General features: G+C 42.3%; 1 protein-coding gene across 24 annotated transcripts in view; it reads left to right on the top strand.

Moving 5' to 3' along the window:
- Positions 1-10,874, top strand: part of celf2 (cugbp, Elav-like family member 2) — a 218,868-nt gene extending 207,994 nt beyond the window's left edge. For 23 of the 24 annotated variants that reach the window (XM_061030473.1, XM_061030475.1, XM_061030471.1 and 20 more), the window contains 3 exons: positions 1,092-1,271; positions 3,089-3,232; positions 6,264-10,874. In XM_061030473.1, the coding sequence (XP_060886456.1) occupies positions 1,092-1,271; positions 3,089-3,232; positions 6,264-6,391 (452 nt within the window). In that variant the 3' untranslated portion in view covers positions 6,392-10,874. The remainder of the gene's footprint in view (positions 1-1,091; positions 1,272-3,088; positions 3,233-6,263) is intronic. The other variant, XM_061030472.1, reaches the window with a different exon arrangement.
- The last annotated feature ends 1,993 nt before the right edge of the window (positions 10,875-12,867 follow it).

Genomic DNA, 12,867 nt, shown 5'->3' on the forward strand with positions numbered 1-12,867 from the left:
GCGGGATAGCCTAGCAGAGCCATGTACAGAGGCTATAGTCGTCATCGCAGCAGCCTTGGGTTCGAATCCGACCTCTGACCTTTGCTGCATTTCATCCCCAACTCTCTCCTCCAGGCATTTCCTGTCCGCTCTTCAGCTGTCCCATTAAAAAAAAAAGAGGCAAAAATAAAAAATACAAATAATACAAACTGAGCGATGGAAATATATAAACAAAAGTTCACATTTCGCAATTGTCTGTGATTATTTGCAGAGGGAACCAAAAGTGTCTAGACACCCAGAACAGCCATCTTGGATCCTGAGGTCACTCAAAAACATGTATAGCCATATTTATGGAAACATATTGTTAAACTGCTGATTTAGGGGGTTGCTTCAGTTGAGATTTGTACTCGCTAGCTCAAATGAAATGCAAAAAAAAAGATAAAGAAAGAAAAAGTCAGTTAAACTTCCTTCTTTAGGTTTCTTTGGTTAGACGTGCTTCAAAAAAGTCAAATACGCCAGAAACAGATTTAATGAACACCTGGGGGTCAATGGAGGACGCGTCCCAAAGGGAGCCCCTGAAAATCTCAGCTACACCCCTGCTACTGTTACAAAGTGTGTTATTGTGATGTTCTCTTTCACTGTGTGTGTGTGTGTGTGTGTGTGTGTGTGTGTGTGTGTGTGTGTGTGTGTGTGTGTGTGTGCTTGCCTCGCTGATTTAAAGGATGTGTGTGTGCAGCTCTGGCTGTCATCAGCTACACTCATACTGTACTTAAATGTGTGTGAACTAATTCAGTGTGTGTCCCGTGATCTGAGGTGTTGGACGTCGTGTTTTGTCTTCTGTGTGTAACGTGATGTGTGTGTGTGTGTGTGTGTGTGTGTGTGTGTGTGTGTGTGTGTGTGTGTGTGTGTGTGTGTGTGTGTGTGTGTGTGTGTGTGTGTGTTTCTCACAGTACAGTCTCAGTATATGTGTGACGTCGTGTGAGTATTAGTGTGTATGTGTGTGTGTGTGTATGTGTGGTAATAACACAACCTTCAGTGGGAGCGCTAACGAGTAAGTGCACTCTTCTTTCTTTATTGTTGGGTTTTATGTAAAGTTGCTCAAATGCTCTCAGGTATGGCGGCTCTAAACGGAGGCCTGGGCGGCGCAGGGCTCACCAACGGGACGGCGGGCACCATGGATGCGTTGACGCAGGCTTACTCAGGGATCCAGCAGTATGCCGCCGCAGCGCTGCCCACCCTCTACAGCCAGTCGCTGCTGCAGCAGCAAGGGGCCGCAGGCAGCCAGAAAGAGGGTCAGTAGCTCGGGGGGAGCTTTCTGTGTGAACATCACTGACGCTCGGTCGGAGAGAGAAAACATGTTTTCAGTGTTTTCCTCCAGGGATTTATTCACCCTGCGGAACAACAACAAAACCATCATGAGACTTTGAGACTCTCAGCTGGAACAAACAAAGATAATCATCATGATGTAATATTAATCGATTAGGGTCGAGTGAATACCTCGGACAGTCAGCGTAATGTCGATTATTCATACAAACAAACCGAAACCGGTTGAAATAATGTCGCCTGCAACAAATCATAAACCTCCTCTACAGGCAGTAATGAGAAAAAGTACAAATTGGATGCGGTTTGAGAAGAAAAATTGCCGGACTGCAGGATGCTTTTGGAGCATTTTTGTTTTCGGTTTTATGCTTTTCTTACTTTTAATACTTTTTAAACACTCAAAATGATTCAAAACATTTCCATATTTTTTCATTTAAAGGATTTATGTGATTTTTTTGATCCAGCAGATGTCGCCCTTGAGCACCAGCATGAAACCAAAACAACTCGCGCTGCATTGTTGTGTTAGCATGCTAATGCTAGCTATCTTTATTATGCTCGTATCTTCACACTGCATGTAAATTTACCTGAAATGAGCGTGATCTAGAAACACAGTTAAGCAGTGAGTACAGTATGTTATTCTTCTTTTCTCTAGTCCCTCAATTAAACAACTTTTATACGCGAGGGGAGGAGTCAGCCGGCCGTCCGGGCGATGTAAACAAAGTGAAGATAGGACTCTGAAAACTCTGAAAACATCACAGACAGTGGGACTCGGGTGTTACACCCATTGTAGACAGTCATGACTCACAGAGTTATTTTCAGAGGATATACTTGATTTATATATTTAAGTGTGAAAAATCACATATAAAGCCTTTAAAAAGACTTAGGTCTGCATATTATCTCAGAGACAAACTTGGTCTTGTCTCTGGTCTCGATTAGTGCGGTCTTGACTACAACACTACGCTGCACTAGTGAAACTTTATTTGTAACATTTCGACGTAACTCTTTTTCTCTCTACTCTCCAAAAAGCACAAAAATAAAATCCCGCGCTCCTCCGTCCTCTGCCTGATCCCTCATACTCTACATTTCTGTGAAATCGGTCATCATTGTGGCTCCTTTTATTCTCTCCTGGAAGAGAAAATGTAAAATATAAGTAAGTCTGAATATCAGAGCCGTTTGCAGAGCGCCACCTTCGATCGCAGAGGGCTGACAGTTGAGGTTAAATTCCCCCCCGAAAAAGCTTTTTAACAAAAGTGCTGAATACAAAAGAGATGATGAAATATTTAGTGAAAAGAATAAAGCCAACACACTGTTTGTTTGTTTGCCCGCTAAACAAAGATCCATTTTGCAAAAGATGCTTTTTATTTCTTTGTCAATCACATCCAGGAACTGAAAAACCCTCCAGGGAGAAACACTGCGCCACCTTTGACCCCTCTTAAGAGCGACGACGTGCAGCCCGAGAGAATGAATGAATCAAAAGCGAGCGAGCGAGCAGAGCGCCGACGTATAATTATTAAATGAAAACCAAAAAGCTTTCATCTTTGTTTAATGCTCAACACAATCACAGAATCTCCTTTAAAAGCAATAACAAGCTCAAGGTCGACCGATACTGTGCTAAGCAGCGTGCTTCAGCCGCGTTCCTATGACGACAGCTACCGCAGTGTCAGCCCCCCCCCCACACAATGCAGCGCCGCCGCCACCGCCACCACCTCTCCTGCAGGTTTGATTCACAGAATAAAAACGCACTCTGACCCTCACACCCGATCTGCATCTCGTCCCCCCTCCCCAACAGGTCCAGAAGGTGCCAACCTGTTCATCTACCACCTGCCCCAGGAGTTTGGAGACCAGGACATCCTGCAGATGTTCATGCCTTTCGGAAACGTGGTCTCCGCCAAAGTCTTCATCGACAAACAGACGAACCTTAGCAAGTGCTTCGGTACGGCAGCAGTGCAGGTGTCGGTGTGTGTTTTCTGTGAAAAGGGAAACACACATTGAAGTCTTCTTTTTTTTGTTCTCAGTTCAGGGGCACAATAAAAAAAACCCTGTGAAGGATGCCGATCACAGTGTCGGTCCTTCACAGTAAAATGTTCATGCAGTGTGGGGTTCATCAGGAAAAAAAATGATTCTGAAACATGAAAAGCATCGACCTAAAAGTTTAAGTCTTTATATTCAAATAAATAAACTGGAACAAAACAATTTAGAAGTAGCTGAATTAAAAAAAAAAAAGTATGAAAGCCTCGTTTCACAACCTCACCTTCCATCCCTCAAACGTGACAAGAGACAGTCCTGATTTTAAAAAAAAGTAGGGAATATTTTGTTTGCAAATCTGTGATCCTGTGATTTACAAGTACGCAGGGATTTGCAATCTGTGTGCACAGTTTCCTAATCTTGTACCAAGGTTGTTATAGTTTGGGAATTTTCAATACTTTTTATATTCATTTCATTTTTCAGATTTGTTTTTGGGGGGGCGGCTTTTCTGCCTTAATTTAAAGACAGGACACAGTGGGTAGAGTCAGGAAGAGAGAGAGAGAGAGAGAGAGTGGGGGATGGCATGCAGGAAAGGAGTCACGGGTCGGATTTGAACCAAAGCCGCCCGGCCCGCTTGGGGGACTGCAGCCTCCGTACTGCGTTTTCCTTATTACAATAACAACCTTGCACAGTTGTGAATTTGTGGGTACGGCTTCTTAAACTGTGAGCACTGCTTTGCTTTCCAAATTGCAAATCCGTGCTCACAGTTTACAAATCTGTGCGCACGGTTTTACAAATCTGTGCGCACAGATCCGTACAAGTGACTTTCATCACCTCGAAAAAGTAAAACATTTTGAATTGCAAATATTCATGTAAATATTCACCGCTCCTGTCTTATGGAGGCTCATTTTGTGTTTAAATAAGTAACACTTTGGAAGAAATGATGAGGAAATTGCGGAAACTGACACCATAAAAAGTGATCCCTCCAACCCCGATTCGATAACCTCTTCAACCCAAAATACCTGCTGAGTTTTTTCCTGTAGTTCCCTCCAGTACATCCAGATGTTCTGAGTTGATAAGGACAGTTTGGGAGGTTTTTCGAGGCCTCTAAATGTTTGGGTATAGAGGTTACATCTTTAAGAAATAAGACAGGCCTTGTTGAATCCTGACACAGTGTTTTTCTACCTGATGTCAAAAAAAAATAAAAGCAAAAATCCTTCAAATTCAGCTTGGAATGCAGATGAGTGTATTGTAGTTTTTTCCTATATTTGCATAGCGTTTGTCCTTGTTGACAACAGAAGCTAAATATAATCCGTCTCCGTTCCTCGTGTAAGCGACCGAGGGAAGCAGAAAATAAATCAAGCGTGGATGGGGAGCAGGAGCGGCACACAAACAGACAGCAGCGATACTTGTCAAGATTGCGAGGATGGATGTGAGACAAGCGAGACGAGCAGTTTACTGTCAGGTTGCAGATAGAGGAAGTGAAGTGTGCACGAGGACGCACAACAAAGCAACACAACATAAACGCCTTTGTTTGGACATTATCACCCACACTGGCCTCCTTTAAAAAAAAACACGACTCCTGATGCTCCACAGTACTAGTGTCCCTGTTTGTTTTACCATTTTATACGTGCAACTGAAGCGAGCTTTAATTCTTTTATTACTTTGTTTATGAACAAACCCGGCTCTCCCCCCTCCAGGACTCATTAAAGTTTAATCTCTTCCTCGTCGTGTACCAGGGGTGTATTTTAATGTAGATGTAAATGCGATCTCGAGACGCACAAACACAACGAGAGAGCCTCACGTTGTCCTTAAACACCAGTTTATTATGACGCCTTCATTAAGAGAAAGTTATCTTGCTGTAAATAAAGGAGACCATTTCAAGGAGAAGTCTGAGAGACGGATATGGAGGGAAATCTGAAGCTGTAGTGGGTCCCAAAAACAAATTAAAAAAATATATAAAACCTTTTATTAGAGACCTGGAACTCTAAAGTTAGGACATTTAATGTGGTCTGTTTAACATTATTTGGTCCTTTCTTGGATATGTAGCAACATTAGCGACATTAGCTAGAAACAGGCACAGAAAGCGGCGGCAGCCCGTAGCCGCGACAAGATAAACCCGCCCTACTTACAGTTTTCACAAAGAGCTGAGCTAGCTTAGACCAACATGAAGGCTCTTGATTCATCCATCTTGATCATTTAGCTGGTCATGTAAACAAGCGTATTCCAAATGTTGAAAACAAAACAAACAAAGCTGGCGGATCAGCGTCAGTAACAAGATTAAGCTAAACTGAAGCCTAGCCTCCTAGCAAACAACGATAACATGCTAGCACTGCAAAAACTCAAATCTTAGCGAGTTCACTTGTCTGATTTCTCGTGAAAATTTTAAAATAAACGAGGTTTGAGTAGCTTGTAATTTGAGGACAGCCTGGTTACGTTGGCTAGCTAACATTTCCTCGCTTGCTATGTAAGCTAACATGTTAGCGATTTTAACAACCGTGTTCAACCATATGTAAACAGCAGCGGCTCTTTTTCATCCACGTAAACCCGTAGCAGTGGTTTGCCACCAGTTTGCTCGCACATTTGAAGGTTATTTCAGGAATTCCTGATATCTTGACAAACTTAAAACGCCTGACAAGTAACTTGGAGTAGCCAATCACATGACAGCGCGGCTAGATTAAGCAGAACTATGCTAATGCACAATGATAGCTAGTTCGCTAGCTTGCCAGTTAATTTCTCTTGGTTTACTTTAAGGATTGGTACCAACTGGGGCTGTCGAACAATTAACCATCTATAGCTATTAAAGCTGAAATTCATAGCGGTGGATCCCATTTTTAATCCAATGCTACTTAGCTTAGCTAAACTACAGGGACAAAATAGCACACGATTGATGTGTTTAAAAAAATAATGCATTATTAGCCTTTTCCTGTGTTTTGAGTCCGTCTGCTTCCATGTTTTCACCAAGTATCCCCTTCTCTGTCATGTCCCCCCCCCCACAGGCTTTGTCAGCTACGACAATCCAGTGTCGGCACAGGCAGCCATCCAGGCCATGAACGGCTTCCAGATCGGCATGAAGCGGCTGAAGGTGCAGCTGAAGCGCTCCAAGAACGACAGCAAACCGTACTGATCTTAGCACTAGGGTCTATCTGCTCCCCCATGTTAGCACTGCTAGGGTAAGTCCCCCCCTCCCCTCCCCCGACAAAGAAACAAAAAAATGAAAGAGAAAAAAAATAGCAAACCGAGCCACGACCTCTCTACACAGGGACTCTGCGGGGAGGGTGGGGGGGTGGGGGTGATGGGAGGGAAAAGGGAGGGATGTGGGAGGGAGGGGGAGACGACCTACAACCACTCTGAGGGAGACACACACACGCCTTGTTTTAATTTTTTTTTCTTGCTTTTTTTTTTTTTTTTTTAAAGATTTTTAAGTTTGCTTTCAAGTATTATTTATTACGATTATTATTTTTTTCTTTTTACGCACATGAACGCTTCCATTAACCGCCATTACTTTGTGCAATTTTTATTCTTTTTTTTACGATGGAAGGAAGTAGCTATCTCTCAGCTACAAAAAAACGATCTTTCTCAGTGATTATTTAAACATTTCTTGAGGACGTTACAGTCAGAACTCGAGGTAAAGACAAAGGAGCCATAAAAGTTTTTCATTTTATTTTGACTTTTTTTTTTCTCGTCGTGAACCTGACGCCTGGTGAAAGGCTCGTTTTTTTTTCCTTTTTTTTTTTGACGCGCATGCAGATATGCACATCGGCCCGTCGTGCTCTGCGGTGTTGGTTGCAGGCCGCCGCCGCCGCTGCTGCTTCTCCAAAAAAAAAAAAAAACGCCTGCTGGTTACCCGGGGAGCAAAACGGCTGCGAAACATTAGTGGCCTCTTTACATTTGAGCGAGGGGCGATGTCAGCGATGCCCGCCGCTACAGATACAAAAAATCCACCACCGCAAGAAGAGAAAAAAAACACACACACTCCAGCTACGTCTTCTTCTTATTATTATTTATGTGAAAATATAAAAAGTTTTTTTTTATTTCTCAGAAAAAAATAATCAGCGAGTCCTTTCTGGGTCAGATCACATTGGTCTTTGACGTGAAGGAGCATCTTTTAAAAAAAAAACAACAACCAGAATTTGATGAAGGCGACGATAATAATTCTAACGATACGTTTAAAAAAAAAAAAGTTTATGGTTTAAGGTGGTCACTGAAAATACTTGATGTTCGTTGAAAGATTTAAAAAAAAGATAATGATAATTCAAAGTACAGAGAGCCACAGGCCTGTAAATTTTATTTGTAAAAAAAGCAGTTCTATTTTTATACAACATTTTTACTGCCTCAGATGAAAAAAAAAAAGGATTTTATTTATTGCCTATCGTTAAGTTATTGGACTCCTCTTATAAAGTATTACAGCATCTTTAACGTAGACCCTTTGTGGAGAAGTCTCGTGGAACATTTTGGGTTCTCCGGTGTGTTTTTTTTTTTTTTTTTTTTCTCGTCATGTTATTTCAGTGCAGAAACCACGATCACGACACGCCTCCGCCGCCATAAAGACACGCACCTTCACCCCCTCCTCCTCTTCTTCTTCTTCTTCTTCTTCTTCATTATGTCATTCATCCACACACACACACACACACACACACACACACACATCACTCTGTGCTGTTCATCTGTCTCTCTCTCTTCCTCTCGCCATCCGTAGTGGGACTACTTCCTGTCAAATTCGTACCTTTTTTTCCTCGCATTTTACACGTTTTCCGTTTGAGTGTTTATGTTTTTTGTTTGTTCGTGGACCCCCCCCCCAAAAAAAAAAAAAAACATCTGACATCTCCAAAGATTTTTGATTTTTTTAAAGGATGAAATTAAAAGACCCCCCAACCTTTAAAAAGAAAGTACAATTTACTCATTAAATCACGGCGGCCATCTTGGATCTGATGGATTCAGTTTCCAGTGGGTTTTTTGTGAATGGCTGACTTGAGTGTGCAAATGCGAGCGTCGTTTCTCCGTGATTAAAAAACCTATTTTTCAAAAATCTGAGCTAGACATTTTAAATTCGTGAGTCGTGTCGCTGTTCTGCATTGTTGTTGTTTTGTTTGTTGTTGTTGTCCAGTTGTTTTTTGTTTTTTTGGTGCTGTGGTGCTCTCTGGCTCTCTGTGTGTAACTCTCTCTCTCCTGTTTTTTTTCTTTCCCCCGTTTAGAACAACCTTCATCTCCATGCCTGTTATAGCTCATCGTTTGCCTCGCATGTCTCCGTGGCGTCCTCCCCCCCTCTCAAAAAAAACCACACACACACACATGAACTTTAAACAGAAAACAAAGTGTCATCGTCCTCCCCGTCATTGTTTTTTCTGATGTCTTTTCCGAGCTCACCTGATCCTAACCTGGCCCTCCTCCTCCTCCTCCTCCTCCTCCTCCTCCTCCTCCGCTGCCTACTGACCTTTTGACCTTTTTTGGGGATTTTTTTTTACTTCTTGTTTTTTGCTTTTTTTTGTTGTTTTTTTGCATGTGACCTCATTTGGATCCGGGAGGGTTTTCAGGGAGGCGATACACAAAATGGGGGGGGGGGGGGAGGAGGGGTCGGATGAGAGAAAAATGAATCAATGTGAAAAAGATATAAAGCTGCATTCATACGAAAAACACAAAAAAGACTGAGATTTTTATGGAAAAAAAAAACACATGTTCCTTTTCTTTTCTTTTTTTTGAAGAAAAACAAACACAACAAACCTGTGGCAAAGTGATTTCCATTCAGTATGTTTTTTCTTCTTCTTCTTTACGTCCGTTTTCTTTTTTTTTTCATTTCAAAAGTAAACTTGAAAGTTTCAACGCAGGAATTGGCGCCTCATCTTGCTTCTGGCGCCGCCGACGCCGCCGCCGAAAAAACAACACAAAAAAAAAACCAAAACACACACAAAACAAAAAAAGAGCGGCGTGCGGGTCGGTTCCAGAAGCAGTCGGCGCCAGTTTCTCTGAGAAATAAGACTACTTCCAAACAGTTTTGAAGTCAAAAACTGTCTGATCAAATATTCGACTCTCTCTCAGAGCTCTCCAATGGTTTTTACATTTTTCAGGCAGTGTAAAGTTTTTTGATAAGGCCATTTTAAGTGGCTCTGTTTCTCATTCAAAGTCTATATATAGAACCACTTTTTTCTAGAGTAGTTTAAAGGGTTAAAAAAAAAAAAAGACAAAAGACCCTGTTTGGGGGGTGGGAATAAATGCTACCTACTTGTGTCACCTTTTGCTGAACTGACTCACAGATAGACAATCCGTGGTTTCAAAATGCACATGATGAAATGACCTATATTTTCTACTGTTTAAATGTATAGAGGAAAAAAAAAAGAACTAAACTTAAAAACCAAGCGTACTAAGATTTACCTGTAAAACCTGCGTTACCGTCGGTGCTTCTCGTGAGTTTAGTTGTGGTTTCATCACAAGTCTACCGGTCTTAAATGTCCTCATGTTTTTTTCAAGAGAAGACTTTAAAAAATCAGTTTACTTGAACAATAGACAAAGCCTTTCATATTCCTATAATAGTTACTTTGTCCTTTTTATTATCCGTTTCTTTTCTTCTTCTTCTTTTTTTTTTTTTTTTTAAAGGAGTCCCTATTTGCTAAAATTTCTTGTCGGTTAATTAGCTATATAAAATTCCTAAAAATATATATAAATATAAATATATCTATATATATATATATATAACGTCAGCTTGTGAAGCATCAATGTCATTATTATTTTATTTCTCTCGTGGGAAAACGATATTTAGGTGTGTTTCGTTGTTCAGCAAAATGTCTTATAACGAGAAAAAAAAAAAGATCAGTGGAGTTTAGTGCCAAATTCTGAAGGTACTTCCTGCCTAGCGCGTCAGTGTACTTCTTGTGAAATGATTTGATAACATGGGTATTTTATTATAAGTGTTTTGTATGGATCCCTCATATTTAAAAAAAAATATAGATTTAAAAAAAAAAAAGAGTTTGTTAACTTGCTATTCTGTGGTCTTGTTGCCTGAAAAAAAAATGTCATGTTTGCTTTTTTTCTTTGTAAAGATGTACAAAAAAAAGAAGAAAAAGTTCAAAAAAAGTGCCCATGTGTCATATATATATATCTATATACACGCACACACGGACACGGACACACACATTCTCGTGCAGACCTCACAGTTTTTTACTTTCTTTGTTGTGCAATGAGAGCCCCTGAGTGTGAAAAGCCTCCGCAGGAAACCCCGCTACGGCCCGCCCAGCGTGCACACACACACTTTAAAACGCAAGATATTTTTAGCCATTGTACAGCCGTTTCACTCATCGAAGCCTTACCACCAAATCTTTGCACTCCTCTTCTTCTCTCTCTATTAGTATCTCGCACACAAACACGGGCGTCGGGCTTCAGCGTGAATCGTTCTGATTGTTTTCCTCGCACACTCGAGGTACGCAAAGCCTTATTTCTCTAAAATCCTCTTATCCCTTTTTTGTTGAGTTGTAGCCGCGCGTCGCTCGCCTCAGACGGGAGGCGAGGGGATCATTACTTTTTGTGTATCACCTCAGACGAGCGTGCTTTTTCTTTCATGATGTAAGCACAGGGCAAGACTCGCTCAGTCATTCGATCTTTTGAGGGGGGGGGGGGGGGGGGGGGGAGGGAGAAAAAAAAAAAAGCACACAAGATAGTCGAGAGGCGGGACGGTCCCGAAGCAAGTTTGACTCGTTTCTCCTTGGATTTTTTTAATCTTCCATCAGGGTGTAAGACTTCTACCGTGTGTGAGTCTTATCTGCGGGCCAAAAAAATCGTGTTGAGATGCCAAAGTGTGTTGACGACGTCCTCATAGTCGAGCCGTTTACATGGCACAGTGTTGTCAAGTCTATTCAACTGCCCCCAAAGCCCCCCCCCCCCTCCCTGAAAGCCTAGTTTACGCTCTGCAAAAAAAAAAAAAGGAAAAAAAAAAAAAAAAAAAGGCAGCATTATTTTCTACAAAAGCTCACCAGTCGCCTTAAAAACAGGGAGCGTTGTACCAGTATTATAACAGTATACGATGTTGTCAGTTAAAGTCAGTGATGTGTGCCAAGTCCAGGTTCACGTTCATGTACCGTTAACCTTCCATCTGTCCGAGTCCGGGGCCGTTTTATTTTTTGTCCTTGCAGCGTTAAAGGAAGGAGAGAAAACCACGGCTCCTCCGCCGGGTTGTTGTCTCCCCGGCTAACCTGGGTTATTAGAAACCGGAGCTACGAGGAGAGGCGTCTTATTGGAGTAGCGACAGGGGAAATAAAGCGCTCGTTGGCTGCAGAGGAAGGGGTCACGACGTCCGCCGATCCACACAGGCAAAACAACCGCCGCAAGCCGAGATGAAGGCAATACAGCTTTCATTATCCTCTCAAAGACCCCGACCCAATACCAAACTTTACAAACAGGGAGGCGAGTAGACTTTTTTTTTTCTTTTTCAATAAAATGCAGTATACATATGAGCAGTGCCACAAACAGCCATAACTACCTGTATGAAAAGCTGGACAAAGAAAGAGTCCCAGTTCTAATCAGTGTTATAGAGGACCAGTTTTGGGGGTTTTTTCTGACCGCCGTGCGTGTTAACGATTGCACATTTTCACGTCGTCACTTCTCCGCCGCACAATTTCCTTGAACGTACATGTGGAGGTTTCATAATAAAAAAAAGTGTGCTGTTGCAAGTTGACACCGAGCACAGGCTGTTCTTATTCCCAGCTCGTCGAATGCAGCAGCGAATTACGACCCTGCAGGAAGCCTCATGACTGGACGCAGTTTCTTCCTGTGGCGTCCGCTGAGGCTTATAGAAAACTAGATCTTCCCAAATGTTACTTCATTTTTAGGTCGTCCACCAACGACCCCGAGGAACCTATCGCATCGTTTCCACCAAGCGGTTCTGGTTTGGTTCAGTTCAGCTCGGTACGGTAAACCCTGATCTTGCTTTGGTTTCCACAGCCAACCGCGCCCTTATTTGGTAAGCGGGTCGAAGCCAGATGGAGATAGCCGCGTCAGCTATGTCACAGTGTGACATCATAGCAGCCCAACACAGTGTAGCCCGCATTAATTAAGTCCAACGAAGAAGAAGAAAAAGAACGGGACACAGTAAACTTACATTTAAATTTAGGGTCGGATCAGGACCCTTGGTACCCCAACAGAAGGGTACCAAAAAAGTAAGACGGTACAGATCCCTTATTTTGGTACCATTCCAAACTTTAGATGGTGGAAACGCCAATGAATGGATACCGATCTGAACCGGACCGCTTGGTGGAAACGGGACTTTAGAGCTACAGACCAAGCTGCTGCATTTGACAAGTCTGGGGTGAGAATCCCTTAAATGGCCGTCTGTGTGATTTACGACTTTTTTTTCAACGTTCCCAAAAAAAGTACGTCCTAAATTGCCAAATCTCAGCGCGTTGCACACAGCCCGACGCCGCACAGTCCGGTGCCAAACACCACCTTGTCTTTGTTTCAATGTCGAAGCACAAAAAAAGGGGTCGCAGAAAACGGGGGGGTTTTTCTGCCGAGCGGCTCGCCTCGGGGGCTTTCATGGCCGATGCTTGTTGTAATCTTTCTATCTTGTCACTGTTCACTTCTCTGTTCTCCTTCTTTCTTAATTATCTTAAGTGCTAT

This window comes from Labrus mixtus, chromosome 22, assembly GCF_963584025.1.
Source record: "Labrus mixtus chromosome 22, fLabMix1.1, whole genome shotgun sequence".
NCBI classification, from domain to species: Eukaryota; Metazoa; Chordata; class Actinopteri; order Labriformes; family Labridae; genus Labrus; species Labrus mixtus.